Below are 20,783 nucleotides of genomic sequence, written 5' to 3' on the forward strand. Positions count from 1 at the left end.
TCTTCTCTTCAAATTTTGGTTGTTTTTTCCCCCTTTCCATTGTATGCACCAATGGAGTTCTTTGAGTGTAATTATTGGGCAGATGGTGATGCGGGGACTTAAAGAGATGATGTCCAAAGCTGTATGCCTGTGCAACAAAGTATTTGCAAGTAATGACTTGCAATGTACATGTTAGAGCACAAGCTCTATGCGTATGCTTTATGCTCTGATGCACTCTTATTGATGCATCATATTAGAAATTGTTGACGTGCTGAGCCAATGTAAACATTTATAGAACAGAAACCTTGCGAGGGTAAAAGCAGGAATGGTTGGTTAAGTGAACATGATTTGGTTTACCTTTCGAATGTGGTTCTGAATCTTGACCTAGAATAGTCTGGAAAAGTGTTAAACAGATGATGAGCAACTTTGGTATGAGACCTGTGTTACTGAGGTTCTATGGATGGAGGCAGACACGGTCTCAGTGGCGAGGAAACTAAGATATTGAGGCACCTTTTGCAAGTTACTAGCATTGTTGATGTGATTATATATCTAATAGGATACACGTAGAGAGAACAAGGAAGTTCTTCAACGCTCAAGGAGCAAGAGTTATTTCTTTCTTATAGCTAGGCGACTTAAAAACTTATGAGCTTGATCAAATCCGGGAGATAATATCAGCCCTTTTTGCTTGTGTGATGGCTGAAAATACTAATGGTTCCAATGGCATTTTTTCTTTTTATCGGCGATTCTGATGGCTTCCAGTCACTGTTATCTTATAACCAGGAAGGCTTAACCAGTCGGCAGAAATGGCACCAGCGAACCTTCTCCAGTGCCAACGGAACAAGAACCGTGATTTGGTGATGCCACCAGAGGTAGCTGTTAGGGTTACAGAGAGTCTCATGGTGCGCATACTAAGGCTCAGATTGTCAGGGAAGAAACTGATGCACGATACTTGAGGCCCAAGACATACTGTTTGGAACTTATATGCACCTAAAAATTCAAAGCTTGTAAGAAGTGAGCTCGCCTCGAGAGAACTTGCGTTGCGCGAGTAGTGTGTTCATTTTGTGCATGGATGTTTTTTTCTCTTCATCTTGGGAGTACCACGTGGCAGAACTCGCAGAACTCCCAGACTATTGTATAATTTCACTGGAAATTACCACTATAGCTGTAAAACGGACTCAACCGAGTCTAAGACACATTCTGAAGCAAGTTAATTTCGCAGCTCAGCATATACTAAACTCAATTAGTCATATACGATCTACTTTTTCCACAAAAGCAAAAAGTACGAAAAAATCAAGCTACTCAACCTCAATTTGTGATCATGTTGGCTAAAGGTCGTTTGAAATCACTTTGATTGAAAAATAACAAACTTAACTCAGTACGTAAGTATGAAGAACGATTTTTCGATTTTGGAATGAGTCAATCCGGCTGAAATGCCTTGTTGCGACTTCGGAGACATAGTATTCTGAATTCGTATACTACATTACTTGGTAAATGGTTCTTGGTAGTTCAAAAGATTTTCATCTTCTAACCTCAATGGGGATCTGCTTTCTCTTATTCCTAAAGGATGCAATCCTTATTTTACACCACCTGTATAATAGAATTGAGAGTAAACGTCAAAACCTGCAGCTAAGTAAATCAGCTAAATGGGACTTCATTATCCTTTTGGAGGCGATGATAAAGATTATTTAAGCAAGCCGTAGCCTCTGAAGCACACAGATACTTCCCTTTACCTGTCGTAGATATGTGTAATAGTGTCCGAGACACGTTGGGCGCAGGCACGCTTTAGACGAAATATTATTCGGTGCTCCACGAAATGTGTGGTGGCCGAGACAGGGATTGGGGCACCACGTATCCTTGTCTAATCTGAACACTGAACAAACTCTCGATTTGGACACACAGTGACAACTCCCTTTTTTGTTATTTTTAGTCGGACATGCGTGCCCTACTGCCCTTTGGCCGTGTCCAAACTCCAAACGCATCTCAGGATACCAACATGTTCATATATAGAAAGTGGGTACTGAAGTGTTTTGCAGTAATTTTTGGACGAGGGAAGAGAGTTTGTGATCCGTTCTTGTTTTATGATGTTAGTGAGTTGCTATAGAGAGCGTATGTGAATGATGTTTAATTGATCATCAAAAGGTTTTTTTTATTTTTTATGTTAAATTGATGATACTTACTTTTTCCTATGACCACACTCAAAGACGTATGTCGGGTTCGACACATATATATAGGCGTTGCAGCATGCGTCAGTGCGTGGAAATCCCCCATGAGTGTGAGTGTATGTTCCAAGTGTTTAGTGGAAGTACCGCGGGCACGCAGTTGTAAACTTTTTCGTTAACATGATAGATCACTATATGTGAGAGTAATGCTACAAACGCAGATGGATGTGAACAAATTCGATTACAGATGTGTCCAAACCGTCTGCCAATGTAGGGCCTACACACATCGAACAGTCTCGATCGAAGTGTCCTCATATATATATATACGTGTGTTATGTCCGAAACATTTTCTTTATTTATACGTCTTGATTTTCACGAGCTTACTTTTTACATGCAGTTATACCCCATACAAAATACAGTAAAAATAGTAGTGGGTCCCCTGACGTAGTTAACTGAAAGATGCCTAATCTTTTTGTATGATGATATCCTCAGCAAATAAGTGTGCAGCAGGTGATCACAAAATTCCATGACAGATGAAGTTAAAGCCAACTTTAATCAAGCGTTGTGTTCGATGTTTCTTATTTCCCCAAGACAAGAAAAGTCGGTTCCATTGTCTGATAAAATCTTGGACTTGTGATGGAAAGACCAAATAAAAGATGATCGAGCAGGTTAGAGATATCCATTTTCTCACAAATTAATTCTATGATGAATCGAAAATCTTAACACAAATTAAAGCTAGTGTTTGTACATCATCAGATGAAAGATATCTCAAATTCACAAGCCAAGCCTTTTGTTTTTGTTGTTGTTATTATGAGATTAGGCGTTTAGATCTCAGTTTAAACAAAGCCATGTGCCCCCTAAACGATTATCATAAAAACTAATGCATGTCGTGGGGAAGATAAACTCATTAATGAAGAAACGATTACTTAAATTAATCCCAACGAGTTGGTCTGATGGTTTAAGACCTGTGACTTGGGGGTTTTCTCCCTCTTAAGTTCTCAAGTTTGAAACCTCTCAGGTGCTATTAACTCTTTTGTAGCTAGTCCATTAGGAGCATTTGCTCCAGTTTTAAGTGGGGTTTTAGCTGGTAGACGGTCGGACATTTATAATCTCCTTGAATTAGTCGAGGTGTGCGTAAATTGACCTGAACATCTGGTTATAAAAAAAAAAACCAAAAAAAAAAAAAAGACTTGAATTATTTACCTAGAAATCAAGATAAACATAACTTCCAAGTGAAGGCTTGTAGCAACTACAGCAAAATCATTTTTTTTTATAACCAGATGTCCGGGTCAGCTTGCTCGCACCTCGACTAATTTTGGAGCCCCGAAAGTTATAACCGGACATAAACCCCAGTGGCTCCAATATTTAGAATGTTACGGCTTCCGTGAAAATAAAACCTGTGATCTCATGGAGGAGGATTTGTTTTTTTTTTCCAAAACCACTTGGCCAAACTCCATGGGTTTACACCGATATCAATTGATGATGAGAAAAGGAAATCCATAGCTCCAACATCATCAATGTTTAAAACCACCAACCAAGCAAGTAAGAAACATGCAATTCCTATACATGTCCTCCTGTGGAAAAAATTCACCTACCCCTCAACAGAAACATAAATGATCTATGAATATGATAGCTAGCTGTAGTTTCATGGGCATTCCATCAAATTCCTTGCTGTAAACCTCTGAGTATTCACCTACTATTTTGTTTTTATTTTGTACCGATGGACCCCACCTTTTGGTAAGTCATCAAGATAAAAAGTGGATAGCTGTCTTTTTGCATTGCATTTTCACAGCCACAGGGTACAAATGGTATCAATAACTAGAGGCAGCAGCATTACAGCTGTTGATGTACATTTTTTGTAATTATGGAACCAATTCGTAGTCCAACCCCACCTCATGTTCTATGGTCTTGATGTTTAATTCATCTGCTGGTCAACCTGGGACTTAATTGAACCATCTGCTGGTCAACCTGGGACTTAATTGAACCCGGAGACCCTGTTATCCCTTAGGAACAATATGGGTGTTCTCGGCCATTCGGATCGTCCAATTTCGAGGAACTTGTTGTCAGTAGTGACAACAGGCATGGGTGTTGTTTGGGGCCTTCCAATTTCGAGGAACCTGTTGTCAGTGACAACGTGCATGGGTGTTGTCCCGGGTCTTCCAATTTCGAGGAACCTGTTCAACATGCATGGGTGTTGTCCTGGCCCATCCAGGCCGTCACCAAAATGAACTAGAAGTGGCTTCGAATTCGGGTCCAGTGTTTGTTGGCACTTGTTGGCACTGCTGCATGTGAAAAAATAAAGATATGAACAATCGGATTCCTGAGTCTGAAAATTTGGAAAAAAATAAGGGGATCCGGGATATATAGTGCATCCCTGCATTATAGGAGTACAGTTCAAAAAAATGACATAATATTGCCCACATTTAAAGGCCAAATTAGAATTATACTGGAGTATTGAACATCCTCTTGATGATTTTAAATGTGGACAAAACAAACCTGTTACACAATACCTTCTTAAAAAATAAATACTCATTTTCATATTTTCAAACTCAAAAATAATGTAAATGGAAAATAATTTTTTGATTTTTTTGTACAATTCAAAAGATCTCAATGAGATCTATAGATCCATATTGCTAGAAAAATTATTTGCGTAAACATATTATTTTTGAGCTTGAAATTATCTTCTTAAAAAATAATTACTTGAAATAAGTTTTGGAACAGGGAATGGTTTTGCTCCACTTTGTGTACAATACTATCAAGCTCCAGAAACAATAACGCAACTCTTCTCGAAAATAAGAGAGAGATCACAATCAACACCAAAATCAAAAAACATAATATGAGAGAGAGAGAGAGAGAGAGAGAGAGAGAGAGAAATTTCTATGGTTCTACCAAATAAACGATTACTACATCTCTTCCTCCATAAACTCCACTTTTTATCCTTATGTGCAGAAAAACAACCCTCAAAAATACCCTCTGAGTTCAGATTCAGAAGGGAAAAACCAAAAAAACAAAAAAGGAGAAGAAAAAACCCAACAGAACTAGATCTATCTGGGAACCAAACTGAAGCTAACATAAAATAAAATCAAAAAAAAAAAAAATCTCAATTGTAAGAGCGAAGAACAGCTCCACAGAAAGTGCAGATGATGGCTTTCCATGACCTCCAGTAGAAGGGCACGTGGCAGAACCTGGTGGCGGTCTTCATGTCGGCGACGCTGGCCCCGCTGCCGCACCTGGAGCAACTCCCGGCCGCCGGCTTACTCCTCCTCACTTTCCTCTTCTGATCCACCAGAAAACAGAAGCAAACCATGACCGCCGCCCGTTCCCGTTCGGTTCGGTTTCCGCCTGCGTTTTTTGTGGGGTTTCTTCTGTGTAGTTTTGAAACAGAGCCAGAGGCTAATAATATGCGGCTATCAGTTTTTGATGAATGTTGTGGTTGGTTGGGTTTCGAGTACCGTTATAAATAGGCGGGAGTACTGCCTGGGCGTTAATGGTCGAGCAGGTTTGGTGGAAGCTGGACCGTTGGATTGGAAGAAGATTTTTGTGCTCAACAAGCTAGGTCGGCTTTGCTACTTAGGTCCCGATCCGTTAAGATAATAACTTATTTTAGTTAGTGAAAAACATCCTTACTAGGAGTCTATTTTTTACCTCCGTTGTCTGATCATTCATTCGTAAGCAAAGTAAGAGGCGCTTTTGCTAAGCTAAAAATTATGAATTATTCCGAGCAAAAAAAAAAAGTTATGAATTATTTCTTGTAATACTTTTTGTAGTCAAGTTCTTTTTACTAAACTATAACTTAAAGATTGTATAGTATAGGAGAAAATGAGAGAGGTCAAAGGCATAATGGAGGTGAAAAAGTTTTAGCGTAGGAGAAAAAATTTTACTTTTGATAATAAATTATAGATGAAAAAGATAGTGGTAACGGGACCTACATAAAAATCACTTTAAATCTTGTTCGGTTTGAATTTTGGGTGAAATTTTTAAAAGTAATAAATAAAAATAGATAAAATTTATTAAGAACTATACACGAGAGAATTTGAATCCCAAAGAAACTAGCCCTTAAATTTGTGAATAATTAGATTGGACAGCATAAAGGTCAACAAAGAATACGAAGAGATGAGGGTATTAAAAGAAAGAATAATCCCAATTTGATGAGGCATTTGCCGTTTGACCAGTGTGAATTTGCCACGTGGTGAATACGGTTGAGGGTTGACAACTGTTCCGAGGTGATGGGGAGGAAGATCTAAGGGCTAAGGCACAACAATTGGACAAGTGGGTCCGAGGGAGAATTAATGGCGATTCCAATTGAATGATCCAGCGGGATGGGTCACGGTCAGGGTTCATAGGAACAGAGCATTCATGTGGCTGCCCTCGTAAAAGCTTACGAACATTCACCGTCATGTACACAATCGCTTCTGTCGTTGTTAAATATGCTTTAGAAATTTTCCCGAGTTTATTTTACGGAATTATTAGGTTGAGTCGGGTACTTGCTCCTCCGTATTCTTCAGTGTATTATATTTCTATAATGCGATCCTCCGATCTTTTATATCAATGACATATACCTCCTTCGCCTAATAGCTATTTTATATCAATGACATATACCTTCTACCCTGATAATTTGTTCATTTTTTTTCGTTATCAGGGTAGAACAAATTATTAACAGCTCCTATCTATATTTCTCTGTATTATCACCGCGTTTCCTCTTGATATGGAAGGTTTTTTTTTTTATGTTTCCTCTTAATGTGGACTTTCTAAGGCTTTTCCTCTGTTTCATCGTCACTGCGTTTCCTCTTGATGATAGTTGATATGGACAAATGTTGATGTATGTTATTTTTGCTCTTTACTGTGCATTATGTCACTTATTTTCTTGTGTAATTAGCTGCACAAAATGGACCGTAATATTATTGTTATTCATACATTCCTTCTTCTTCCAAAAAAAGAAAAAATAGTTTTTTCTGACTATTTGATATGGACTTGGTTACAAAATGGGTGGCTTTCATATCATTGTATGATTAGGGAAGGTTCTAGAACACTAAGCGGTAAATAATAACTCATGGTTTTTTTTTACCATGGTATGGTTGTTGTTGATATCTGATGGTATTCGGACTATTTTACGCGCACATCAATCTATTTATGGAGGAACAATTCACCGTCCACTCACTCGTGGGTGTGCATTTAAAACTGGAACATAACTCTATACGTACAGGAGTTGTTTGGTAAAGGTTTTGAGGGAGGTTTGGGGATAATAAGTGGAAATTAAAATGAGGAATTAAAAAGTGTGACATCTTCATAAAAACCTAGCAGGAGTATTTTAGTTTGGTTGAACATTGGTACGTGATGTCTGTGCTTATGTTACATGTAGTAGTTATGTTGACGGTGTCTTGTTGATCACATAAAAAAAGGAGGCAGAAAACCCAAGGTTAAGTGGCTAAGAGCATCTTCAATCCAATACTCCATTTTTGCCTTTATTTCTTCATTTGAAAGTATCAAAATAATATATTTTATTGCAAAAGTGATTTTGGAGGAAATCTAACTCCAACCCAATATTCTATTTCTACTTCTATTTTTTAAAAAACTCATCCCAAATTTCAAATTTCCCCACTTTCCCTCCAAAACTCAAATTTTCATTTTTCTAACTTCATTAAAAAAAATACTCAATATGGGTCTTATTTTGAAGATATTGTACATATCTTTTGATTGGTACCAATTTTATAAAGGATTAGTGTATCAAAACTAATTTGATGAACAAAATGGGATTTGGTAAGGGTGAATAGTGAAATGGAGGAGATCCTCCATTTTTTTCTCCATCCTCCATATTTGGAGTACCAAACTTGATCCTCTCAAATGGAGGAGAAAATAGAGGATAGATTGAAATGGTATTTCCTCCAAAAATGATCCTCTCAAATGAAGAAATAGAGGAATAGAGAATGCATTGGAGATGCTCTAACTAGCTAGAGCGGGGCCATTGAACTTTTCATGGGTCACTTTTCGCACTAAATTCTGGAAACATCTCCGAAGCAAAGACTCCAAATAAAGAGGAAAATGAACTTTATAATATACACCTATTATAGCATCCACATCACACTTTCTACTCCTTCCCTTGGGTTAAACAAGAGAGGAAAGCCTCCATTTTTGAGCTACATCAGGCTCGTTTCTTGGTAGCTTCAAAATCAAATTGCTACAGTAACTCGTCAACACAGACGAACCACTGTTCACTCGCGTCCAATTCTTTTATTATTTCTCAATCTCTTTCTGTACTCCATCGACATCTCTTTCTCTCCTCTAATCTTCCATGAACGCAACTGATCTTGTGTCATCTTCTCACCAAAGGACTCTCTGCCGCCGATGATGACGGTGTCGGCGACGACGAGATCTGGTCGGCGGTCGGGTCAGAGTCGTGGGCACGGATCGCGAAGGTCTTGGGAGTTGAGAGAGAGAGAGGTGTTTCAATCTTCAACACAGTGGGGCTTGTGGAAGTGGTTTGGATTTAGAATGAAAGTGGTTTAGGTTGAGTTCAATGAATATCAGAGATAGAGAGTAAAGTTCTAGGGAGGGAGGGTTTTTGTTTGATATTTGCAGCCTTTTTTTTTTTTTTGAGAATAAAGAAATATTATATTTTAATGAGATAGTTTTAATATAGAGAGTCTAATGCAGTAGATATTTTAAAAGTGAGTAGCTAAAATGACAATGTGACTTTTTCCTCTTTAATTTGGTCCAAAATTTATAAAAACTGATACGGATGCTTTTACCGGCAGTGAATAAAATTTGCAACAGTGAATCTACTTTTTGAGAAAAAGAAAAGAAGTTGTGCCAAATTGTCCTGCGAAATCACGTGCTTTACAAAAGTACTACCAAAAGTAGAAGAAAATCTGCTATTCAACCCTCTCCTATTTAGGAAATCCATTTGACTCTTAGTAAGAGCATCTTCGGTAACAAACACCAAATCTGCTATTCAACCCTCTCCTACTTAGCTGCTTGTGAAACAATATTTAAAATGATACAAAACAATCGTATTTGTAGAGTCTGCTGGAGTGCAAACCTGATAACTCACCCTTTAAATTTGTAGAAAGGTAACAAAGTACAGTCTGGAATGTTTCATTGCTTAAGGAGCTTTTTTTGGAATATGATGTGGAGTCGATCCTCTCGATTCCAATCAGTTCACAAGGCTGCGGAGATAGGGGTTTATGGCACTCTACCAGCAATGGGTCCTTTTCAGTTAAATCGGCTTATCGTTTGGCAAAACAAAGCAACCTTCCACGGCAGTCTCGAGAACGCGGTGAGTCAAGTTCGGGTATTCCTTCTGACTCTTTCTGGAAATCTTTGTGGTCTTTACCAATCCCTAATAAAGTCAAGATGTTTTTGTGGAGATGTTCCCATAATGCTATTGCTGTATGTGCTAATTTGAATCGTAAAGGTATTGATGTTTCTCCCTACTGCCCAAGGTGTAAGACCAATTATGAAACACTAGAGTACTTGCTTTTCCAGTGCAAGCTATCGCGAGCGGTGTGGCTTGATTCCCCGTTTAGCTCTATGGTTTCTTCTATGTGGAATTCCTTTTAGTTTATCGATTGGTGGTATTCGTTCCCTCATAATTGTTATGCGTCTGATACATTGGTGAATATGAGTGCGTTTTTTGTTTCTATTTGCTAGTTCATTTGGAAGGCAAGAAATCAAGTGTATTTTGATGGCCTTGGCTGGGATGGTACTATGATTCTGGAAAAGGCTTCTGCTCTTTGTTCTGAATTTAAGGTTGTCATGGTTGATCATCATCCTCTCCAAAGCCCTGTTGTTTCTGGGAGCGTTCCTATGTGGCATCCACCTCTTGTTGATGTGATAAAACTAAATGTTGATGGGGCCGTACAAAGGGCAAATGGCTCAGTTGGGGTCGGCATTGTGGCTCGAGATCATTGGGGGCAGATTGTGGGCTTGGTGGCCATCCCTTTTGTTGGGCTTTTCTCCCCTAGAGCTGTTGAGGCCATGGCCTTCCGGGAAGCTTTGGTCTTTGCAGCCAATAGAGGCCTTTCAAAGATTGTTCTGGAGGGTGATTCTCTCCAAGTTGTTCAAGCACTTACTCAAGCAGGAAAATCTTTTGCGGATTGTAGCTCTATTCTCTTGGATTGCTTAGTTCTTCTGCCTCTATTTTCCTCTTGTACTTTCGTGCATGTTAATCGTTCTTGTAATAGGGTAGCCCATTCGTTGGCTAAGCATTCCCTATTAGGGGTTAGACTAGAAAATTGGGGGGGTCCTGTCCCCTATTGGCTAGCTAATCTTGCTTTGGATGATGTTCGGTTCTTTGACGGTTTTCTTCGTTAATAAATTCTTCTCTCTTTCCGTTTGAAAAAAAAAAAAAAGGTAGGTTTTTGTTATATCTGCTGGAGACGCTCAAAGAAATTTCATTTGGGTTCATATTCTTTCCGGTCTAAGTTTTGGACTGAACGGAACATTTTAAATTTAAACAAACTTACACATTGGCCTAATCCGAAATATTGATTGCAGCAATAGACGATCTAGATTTGAAATGTCTCATCCAATTCAATTATGGATCGGAGAGGATCCAATTCCATTTTATTTTGTTAATGGAAGAATTAATCATACTATTGAACATCTTTGTATCCAAATTGGCATTGCCACAACCTCTCTACGTGAAGATTATGGGTTCTAACTAGGGCTGCAAACGAACCAAGCGGCTCGTAATTCGGCTCTTTAGTGGCTCGTTCAAGCTCAGTTCGGAAGTTAAACGAACAAGCTCGAGCCGATTTTTTCAACTTGTTTTGTAAACGAGCCGAGCTCGAGTTAGGATAAGCTCGGCTCAGTCCTAACTTGAGCTCGGCTCGAGTCGACTCGCAAGCCGGGGTATATATACTTAAGTTTAGGATTTTTATTGTTATTACATAATTTGTTATTTCCGTTTTCACTTTCCAGTCAACCAAGGAAAGCAAGAACACACGCACACCAGTACATTCCCGCTCCATAGGAAAATGAAAGATATATACCTTCATAATCAAAATATTTTTGGTTGTATTAGGCCTATACGAGGATATATATACATTTTTTGTTAGTCCATTAAGGCTCATGAACAAGCTCAAGCTTAAGTCAAGCCAAGGCCCGCTCAGCTCGAGCTCGACTCGTTAAGTTTTCACTGAGCTCGAGCTCGAGCTCAGGTTCGTTAAAAACTTAATAAATAAGCTTGAACACTGTAAAGCTCGGCTCGGCTCGTTTGCAGCCCTAATTCTAACGCCGTATGAACTTCTCATTCCCTCATGGTAGTTACCCATATTGTCTAAACCGACCAGACGATCTAAAGTTCACAAAAATACGAATTTCTAGATAGATTATTTTCCTCCCATACATCAACTAAAAGTTCAAATAGCAAAAACAACTTGTTTAAAGACCATAAGCTATAGATGGACTTTTTTATGGGAAAGTTGCCATAAAATCAATATGCCAAAGAGTCTCTAGCCGGCGCTCACCTCATGGCATTAAAACATGAGAATAAATTCTTTAAGAATTTATCTCTTAAAACATAAGCTCACAACACTTATAAAACCATCAACATTGAGCAAATTTTATCCCAATCAATCAGGCGTGCAACTTGTGCACCTTTGTCGAGAGTGATTCATGTCCTAACAAAAGAACCCTCCTTACAGTACAGTGAAATCACAAATTTTCAATTTCCTCTCCTCGATCCGCCACTAGTGACTTGTCGCCACCATCTCTTCTTCTACCCCACGTCCACCACTAGCTCAACATCTACCTTAGTCGTCTCCTCCCCTCCTCATTTGACCACCGCACTCCCTCCCTCCCACTTGTTTCTCCGGCAACCAGCAGTTCGTCATTCTCTCAAACGATTCGTGTATTAAAGCTACACCACTGCATTGTCCAGATTACTTAAAAAAGGATTGTACAATTAACATCCGGAAAATAATGTGTCAAACTAGTAACAAAGTCAGTAACCACGTCCAGAACTAAAATGTTCCAACTCAATCTGTGTCAATGTCGTATCTTTTTTTGTATGTATACTTAAGCGAACGCCTAAACAAACTCAAAACCAGAATAGAAAGTAGAAAATGATTGGGGTAGTCATTCATTTCAATTTTATCGGCATTATCCCCACCAAAGAATATGCCTAAAAGCCCCAATTTTTTGTACTCCGTGCCGTGTCAAAACGCTGACATCACCGTTCGTCTTGCAGCATCACGCCTCATCTCTGCAGCTTTGCCACTGCCTCGGAAGTACATGTACACTTGCTGCATATCACCAACGAAATCTTAAGAGAAAGCAGAAGGGAACAAGACTTGCTAGGGAGAAGAGAGGAAATCGAACTTAAATTAGCAGACCTGGATAACCCAGATGCTCATCAGTGACTCAAGGGAGAACAATCCAAATCCAATGAAGTAGAAAATCTGCGAGGATAAGAGAACGAAAGTATCAACACCAGAAACACGGAAAATCTAAAAGATCCTTCCCTTCATGGTTGGTTTTTACATTCTGGTCAATAAAATCTAGAAGAACAAGGGACGCTTGGAACAAGATAAACAGAGGCATACGGTTTACTAGTGGGGCTTAAATAGAACAAGAATACAAACTCTCATATCATTTACTATAGCTCAAATAGAACAAGACTTGAAATTTCCTTCAGTCATGAAGGTGCAGTGATGCTAAGCATGTGAAATAAGATCTTAAACTCACCCCAACCAGAGCATGATCACCCACAACATCTATTGCTGGCAAGATTCCCCTGTCACAAAATCAGAAGGTATGCTCATCAGTTGCACAATGCAAAGTAAATTTACGTCGAATTCAACCACTACATTGCTCCAATTGATTTGCTTAACGGGAAAAGTGATGGAGACAACATCAGCTTCACCAACTATTAAACTGAAGCAATGAGATTCAACACAAATAGGAAGAGCCAATCATGGTAGTTAAGTTCATGACAATAGGCTACGAATGGTTCATTCAATTACCCATTCCAGAGGTGCTATCCTGTCTAATCTTCAGATGTCCAGAATCTGTCCCTTAGATGCCCTCATTAGCCATCAATCTCCAATAAAAATTCATAGGCAACTATGTGATGAATGTAAGTGGCTAAAATCCACTTGGCCATGAGAGAGCTCCCATACTTCAGACCAAAATCATTTTGGGCGAAATTTTTTGGGAGAATTCAACCCACTTCTCTGAAAATAATCTACTTCACTTCCCAATAGATATAGCTGAAATAAACTTTTAAGAAGGTATGTTGTACAGAATTCTCAGAAAGAAAAGAAAGAAAGAAAGGTTAAAAAAAACTCACGTGAGAGACTTTCCCTTGAAAATAATTGGAGGGGCAACGGCAGCAAAGACGCAGAAGGCAATGTGGATCTGCATCCATGAGAAAGAGGGACAATCATGAATTTCCAGAAAACTTTTCAGCAAGAAAGAAAATTTAGCAGAAGATGCAAAATCTTACCATGTAACACAAGAAAAACCACCCAAACTTCAAAGCACTATCAGTCCTGAAACAGGTTGAGAAGCAATTATACCAAATGTATTTCTGGGTAGTTACCAATTCTCCAGGACAATAATTTGTTGAAAACATATAGTGGTCCAAATATCAAATCAAAAGAAGAAACACACTCTACCCCAACTTCTGGATACACCACACTGATTTGTAAAGCCACAAGAAGCCACCTTGGCAATGGAATCTAACATGGTGTTGAATGAGTGTTGACTGGGCATGATTATTCCCAGTTTTCTGGCTGATTTCCAGCATTTTGTTTTCCCTGTTTAGCACTAACCTTTCCAGGTTTATAGAGCAAAACCAAATACCCTAAGTTCTTACCTGTATTTATCAATATGTTTGAATTAAGTACTTGTACCTTTATAGTGTTACTGTTTTCCAACATCAGTGCACCAGTGGTAAAGATAGTTTTTACCAAAATAAATTAGCGGCAACAGTTAGAAAGAGGTACTTTTCTACGTACCACCATCTCTAAATGCCCTTACAATAAGGTGCAAGCAAGAAACAATCATTCTACAAATTTCAGATTCATCCCAAAAGATCCATACACTATGAATCCACATTCTGAGCCCCATCCATTGAATATAGATGGGCAGTAATTTCATGGGCCTTACAAGTACAATGGTTTATACATATGCAGTCTTTTCCTATAGGCCAATATTTTCGATGTGAAAAGCAAGGAGCACAGAAAAGTACCTCATAGCACGATAAAGAGGACGGTACCACAACACATAAGCCCCTGGAACCCCTGATATGAAGTAGATAATAGCAAGAAACCAAATTGTCGGACCTACAAGACGAGAACCATTTAGACTCTTGTAGATACAGATTATTCATATGTTTGCATTCGATAAATTTTTAAGACTAGAATATGCTAATATAAAATGTATTTCCATACCAACCTTCTCCTCTTATCCAGGCCAAGGTAACTGCAATGATATTCCATAAAAGGCACACTACTAGGCCTGCAAATGACATCAAGTTGAAAAAGCTCAACTAAATGTTCCTCGTTAGAACTATTCTGATAGAAAAGACTAACCAAGCAATGTAGTCGACAGAGTAAACCTGAAAACAATTCCAAAATGTCATCCTAACTCCTAAACATTTGCACAGAAATTCATCTTGCCAACAAAGATATCAATAAAAGAAAGCAATGTACCAGGGTAATGCACCGATGTTCTACAACTTTCTATTTCATATCAAGTTTCGGATGTCATTGGTTTATTTAACATTTCCCGGAAAATGGGTTATTTGAAATAATTTCCCATAAAACAGGAGTTACGCAGAGAAGGTATTTGAGGTAGATAACATGCCCCATAGTCCCTCTCCCAAAACCCACAATGAGAGAAGGTTCTTAAACAAATTAGCAATGAGTAGAAAGGCTATCCAGGTTCATATAGTAATTGGGACAAGCTCCAAAACTCCCCGGGTGTGTGACCCCATCTCGGACGTGAAAAGATAACTAAAGGACCCACAACAAAGGAATCGCAAAGAAACAAGGTGCACAAAGGGATAATCAGTCAATTGAGTCTTGGTAAAAGGACTATAAAACAGTAGCTCTGATACCATGAGTAAATCATCCAATTCAAAACAAATTGACAATAAGTAGAGTGTTCGTCCAAGTCCATATACTAATTTTGAAGTGATAATTAACCCATGTGGGACAAGCTCCAACTACCATCACAAGAAGAAAAAAAGGCAACCCAAAAAAAAATACTAGAAACAATAGCTGCATTTTGACCTTGCAAATAGGTCCTAAGGACAAGCAGCGTATGATCTAGAAAGTGGTTTTCCCCCTCAATACATGCCATGCTGGTCATCTGTACTGAGGTAGAAACAATCTCAAGGAAATATTCTAAATTAGGTATTGCACACACCACAGACAAGGCCTTTGTTAGGTAATGCGAGAGAAACCTAAAGGCACTACAGGCGTGAATATATACTGTTTTCGGAGGAGAAAGGTGTTAAATTAGAACTGACAGATCGAATAGGAAAAGGAACACAAAAACAAGCGAGATTTAGAAGGAAACAATATATGCTTCTCTACAAGCAACTCATGTAGAGAGAGTAAAAAAAGGCACAGGTCAACAACCTAATTTTTTTGTACTACTGAGATTCCTAGAAGATCTGATAGAGGACCTTCCTTTCTTTTTCATCTTGAAGATTTCTCCAAATATCCCAACCCTCGATGACAAAACTTAACCCTATTTCACAACACCAATATAAACAGTTTCTTCCCCAAAACCCCAACCCTCGACCACAAAACATGAACCTATTTCAATCATCCATTATAGTGAAAAGTTATTACTTCTATTTGAAGTCAGAGGATTTCCATAAAGCTTCTTCATACATCCATCCAAAAGGAACTGCAAAGCATATATATTCACTCAAGAATCTGCGCATTTTTAACTTCAACCTGTGGAAGTTGACATACCCAAAAATGTTGTGAATGCAACGTACTGCAACCTCTGCAAATGGGCTGGGATTTCATTTGCAATATCGTGATGAATGATTGGAAGGAATGGTGGCCAATTCTTCTCCTCTATAACGATTCCAGCTGCATAACAAAAGGAGTAATTTAGGCTGTAGATTATATAAGACAAAGCAAATCAACCAGCATGATTCTCTCAAACATGTACTTAAAGAGATCAGAACCATACCTCGAGCTGCGGCATCCTCCCTCCTTTTTAATTCCTGCATAGCAAAATTAAATTTGATAATGAGCGTAAGAATGAATTATAGCAGGCAATGAACGAAAGGAAAATGTAATATGTCCGCCACATGGGGCATGTTTGGTGTTCATGTATCTAATTAGGTAGTGACTTGTGAGGATCTTCAGGCAATACACAGCAAAGACACTAAAAAGTACTAGGGAAACTCGCCATCAAAAAAAGATTCCTAGAGAAACAAAAATATTCACACAGTTGTCTGTGAAACCAAACACCCAAACATTTTTCTTTGCCAGACAACATATATATAACAGGAGACACCTCCGCCACTGTATAGATGTTTCACATGAACGGTACAAGGAAACTGACAACTTATGTCGGGACAACTAGATTGAAAGCATTGTTTATCAGATTCCTACTTTTTGTAAATCATATACAGTGTAAATCAGTTAAAGAAGGTACCTGCTCCCTCTTCTTTAATTCAGCCTCTTTAGCTTGGAGTTCCTTCTCCCTCGTTCTCAAATCCTAGATTCCAGCAGATATGATAATCAAATAAGTGAAGCCTGTTTCTATGCAAACACAAAATCGTAAAATTCCTCTTCAAGCAAGAATCTTCAAAACTTTAATTACCTTTGCACTGTCAAGAGGGATATCAACTGTGGCACCCCGATCATAGCCAGCAGGTTCAGGAGGAAGAGGTGAGAGCCTTGAGGTTGCAGCAGGATGCTGGTTATCCCCACAAGGATAAAGTCACGTGAACCACAAGAGAGAATAATTTATTCTCTATAGAAAACCACTTCCTAATACATGCTGATTATTTTAAATCCATGATGATGCTCAAGCACAAAACGATAAATTCTTATTGTAGAGACAACTGTGAAAATGAGAGCTGATGGGAAAAATTCATCAATCAAGAAGACCAAACAAGCAACAATAAGCACATAAGATACATTACGATGTGTTTGGTTCAAAATTATTGTAGTAATTGATTTAGTGGGGTGACTTGTAACTGCGATGTCTAAGACCTATGCCATGTTTGAGGTGTAAACAACATTATTGACTAGGAATTAGACATGTTTGAGCTGCAAACAGCATCAGTGACTAGGAATTTCATCACAAATCCAATATGTGAGCTTTCCATAGAGGAAAAAAGAAAATTCAGCTTGTCATAAAAGGAAATTTGCATAGTCATCAAACAAAAGGTACCATATAGGCATGTACAATGCTTGCTATTAAGGATTGATATGGAGAAAATAATAAGCAGGCCCACCAAGAGCAACACTGTACCAGCTCGTCTACCATTATCACCGCCAGTTAGCGACCTATCTCCACAGTCAATGCCTTTGCATTGACCAGTACTCACTAATCCCACAACTGCTAGGACTGTTCATAGCAAACCACCACCATTAGCGCCACAACTGCCTTTAAGAACCAAATAAGAAAATTATGTGCCAAACACTGCTTCTATCACAACTCATCACCACCATCTCCAACACCAAGGGAAGTTCATATTTGACACCAAGCTTAGTGCAACCATCACACTTGACAGTTGGAAGACAACTGATAACAAAAGATTGTCAGTCATTGGGTTAAACAGGCAATAGACCTAGGAACAACCGCCTAGATACTCATCTTCAACATCACACGCTTTCACGTGAAACACTATTTAGAAAAGCCCATATATAGTTATTGACTCTTAATGCAATTCGGATTCACAATTACCCAATGGTTTTGTATTTATATGAATCTTGTATTAACTCCTTGTAGCAGAGAAAAAGAAGTCTGTTTTTCCATTACATGTTGGAACAAACTAAACCGGCCTAGAGTCAATGTCTGCAAATAAAAGCATTATTGTTACACAAGTAAAACGAAACAAGAAGAATGGAAGGACGAATCAGCTTACCGTCATATAAAATGCGCCTCCACCATAGTTTGATTGACCTGAACCTTTCCCTCCACCTGTTTGGCCCTAACAAACAACAGCAACGCAGTTATACATAAACGTGATGTTGAACAGAATCAAGGATTCCTCACCTCACATTAATCCGTATAAGAACAAAATACTTGGTAGCATTTTAAACCTAACATTTAAAAATCAACAAAGAGATCACCATTTTGGCTCCATACAGTCACTAGAGGGCAAACAATGTATGGGTATGGTGGTGCTTTTCAACAATTAGTTATTGCAATTTATCCCTGTGGACTGTGGAGCACAATAGAAATGTTACTATTGTACAGTGCACACCAAGCCATTGGTCTTGCAGTATGGCAACTCTAATATATTCTCCAATCGTTCTTCAACACGATGAAACAGCTTCAACGACCGTGAAAGTAGCCTGCATTGGCTAAACTACATGTCTCCAGAGTTCTTGTGTCATACTAGTTCTTTCCATTCATTTATTTTCTTTCCGCAAATTCCTTCTATTGTTTCTAAACCCTGTAGTAGAAACTTTTAAATTTTCATCCTTCTTTTCCCTACAGTTCCTCAGCAGCCAAATCCGCGCATTATAGACCCATGACATAAATTTATTGACCATTTGTTTTAACCGTTTGCATTTACCATACCTGACACATTACCACCTACGATAGCCCCCACACCGTATCATTAATATAGCTAGATGCAAAAAGCATCCAATAATTTCGAAGGTACTACAAAAGGGATCTCAATTAAAGACCAAAACCAAATCTGATACACAGATCTCGCAGTTCTGACATCAAATCACAAAATCAAATCTTCCGAACACAAATCCAATTATTGCACTGAGCGAATTTCTCACGCTGTCTGAAAACGAATATTAATCACAAGAATAATGGTAGCACCGCATCAAACCAGTTGACCAGACATTGTAAATTGTACGTAAAAACTAACATCCGTTTTCATCTGTTCTCAGTTAATCACAACAATGTACGTGCATCTGTGTGTTTGGAAACTTACTGCGAACGGATTCACTTCCTCTTCGTCGAAAGGGTTGGAATCGTAACGGCCGGCCATGGAACGGGGACGGAATCGGGAATGTGGCCGTAGATCTGGAGATTTTTCAGAATGCGAATGAATCTCGAAGAGATGCAATTAGGGTTCGCTCCGGTGGGTCGAAAGGAAGGAAGGGGGTCGTGTTCTGAGGGAAATTGCACCGCGTTTGGCTTCCGTGAAAAAAAATGGAAACAGCGCAGGAAACTCAAGGAATGGGGAAACCGAAACTTTATTCGCGGGGGAAAAGTTTTACTCCGCTTCACCTTGAGTCAATCCGCGGTGTGTCGGTGGGAGATTCGGTTGAATGAGCTTTTTGGGACACATCAAGTGTGGCACACCTCAGTGACTGAGATGTACCACATCCGACGTGCCTCTAGCATTTTTTTTTTTTTTTTTTTTCCTTTCTTTCAAATGGCGGTTGAATAAACTTTTTTATTTTTTTGGGGGGGAAAACAGCGGTTGAATGAACTTGAATTTGAAATTTGTAGTAACAAGTAAACGTTAGTAAATGTAGATATTTAATTGAAATGAACTTGAATTTGTCATGATATATATATATATTTTTTTTTTTGAATTTGTTGATCCAAAAAGGACTTGGATTTGAAAATGGGCAATTCTGTTGATAAATAAATTAAGAAAATGATGGGGAAAAAAAAACAAGTTTAATAATAAACCTTCTACGATTATTACATACTTTATATATTTTTCATGTTTTAATATACTACTTTTTAAATCTTAATAACGGACCAGTTGTCGATTAGCAGTCTTTCAGTGTTTTTCTTTTTGTAAATAAAATTGTTTTTATTTATTTATTCATATTGTATTATTGCTGTCGTTTTCTTTGTAGCGTCTTGGCTTCCTTCAAAGTACACATATGGACCTACCTAATAAAAAAAGCAAAACAACCGAGTAATATTAAAAATAAACTCCTACAAGATGGAGTGCATAAGTACCAGTTACATATTGCACCGGGCCCGGCCTTGGGCATAAGCCTATCAGGCGATCGCCTGAGACCTCCAATTCTGAGGACCCAATAATTGGGTCCTGAAATAGTGAAACATATTAAATATTACTCTATTAAGCTAATGTAACATGGTGGTAAGGGGTGCATGTTTTGATCATGGGATCGTAAGTTCGATCCGTGGCCCCTTGAATTTTTAACGCCACAATTTTGCAACCCTTGCAAAAAAAAGGTTTTGAAATAATGCTTTCAAGATTAAGCCTTAAGGTACTAAAGAGGTGGTACAATCACTTTGCCACCAAACTACTGACTTATTTTTTCTACTAATATACTAGAAAATGAGACGTCTCATTTTCAAACCCCACCTTCGGAAATCTCGAGATCAGGCCTGGACGAGAAAGGCTTCTTTAATTGCTTGTATATTAGGTCATTGGGCTTTCACATGAAGCTTCCAAAGCGGATAATTAATCCAACCATCCAATGGATGCGCCATCAGGTTTGTTTTGAGCTTGTGCCATGTGAAAATGAGTTTCATTTATTCATTTCT

At 38.5% G+C, this 20,783-nt stretch overlaps 2 protein-coding genes across 3 annotated transcripts; both read right to left on the reverse strand.

Annotated features, from left to right (window-relative positions):
- Positions 1–5,004: 5,004 nt before the first annotated feature.
- Positions 5,005–5,575, reverse strand: LOC131321966 (uncharacterized). The gene has a single exon (XM_058353034.1). It carries the CDS (start codon positions 5,443–5,445, stop codon positions 5,239–5,241), a length of 207 nt encoding a protein of 68 aa, XP_058209017.1. The 5' UTR covers positions 5,446–5,575; the 3' UTR covers positions 5,005–5,238.
- A 6,444-nt stretch (positions 5,576–12,019) lies between these two features.
- LOC131321967 (secretory carrier-associated membrane protein 1-like) lies at positions 12,020–19,546 on the reverse strand. 2 transcript variants are annotated; one of them, XM_058353035.1, is made up of 13 exons: positions 19,240–19,546; positions 18,208–18,273; positions 16,935–17,030; positions 16,767–16,829; positions 16,296–16,329; positions 16,070–16,192; positions 14,538–14,600; positions 14,332–14,425; positions 13,585–13,630; positions 13,429–13,496; positions 12,825–12,873; positions 12,473–12,538; positions 12,020–12,382 (listed from the first exon to the last, which is right to left on the reverse strand). In XM_058353035.1, the coding sequence occupies exons 1-13, from the start codon at positions 19,294–19,296 to the stop codon at positions 12,296–12,298; spliced, it is 912 nt and encodes a 303-aa protein (XP_058209018.1). In that variant the 5' UTR covers positions 19,297–19,546; the 3' UTR covers positions 12,020–12,295. The 2 variants fall into 2 exon arrangements, with proteins under 2 accessions (XP_058209018.1, XP_058209019.1); XM_058353036.1 differs by having other exon boundaries at positions 18,208–18,263; positions 19,240–19,507.
- Between the last annotated feature and the right edge of the window lie 1,237 nt (positions 19,547–20,783).

This window comes from Rhododendron vialii, chromosome 4a, assembly GCF_030253575.1.
Source record: "Rhododendron vialii isolate Sample 1 chromosome 4a, ASM3025357v1".
NCBI classification, from domain to species: domain Eukaryota; kingdom Viridiplantae; phylum Streptophyta; class Magnoliopsida; order Ericales; family Ericaceae; genus Rhododendron; species Rhododendron vialii.

Coding starts and splice junctions, on each gene's coding strand:
- LOC131321966 (XM_058353034.1), bottom strand. CDS start 5,445: ATGGTTTGCTTCTGTTTTCTGGTGGATCAGAAGAGGAAAGTGAGGAGG.
- LOC131321967 (XM_058353035.1), bottom strand. CDS start 19,296: ATGGCCGGCCGTTACGATTCCAACCCTTTCGACGAAGAGGAAGTGAAT. Junction 14,426..14,537: donor GGCCTGGATAAGAGGAGAAG/GTTGGTATGGAA, acceptor CTCGTCTTGTAG/GTCCGACAATTTGGTTTCTT. Junction 13,631..14,331: donor CCTCTTTATCGTGCTATGAG/GTACTTTTCTGT, acceptor AACCTGTTTCAG/GACTGATAGTGCTTTGAAGT.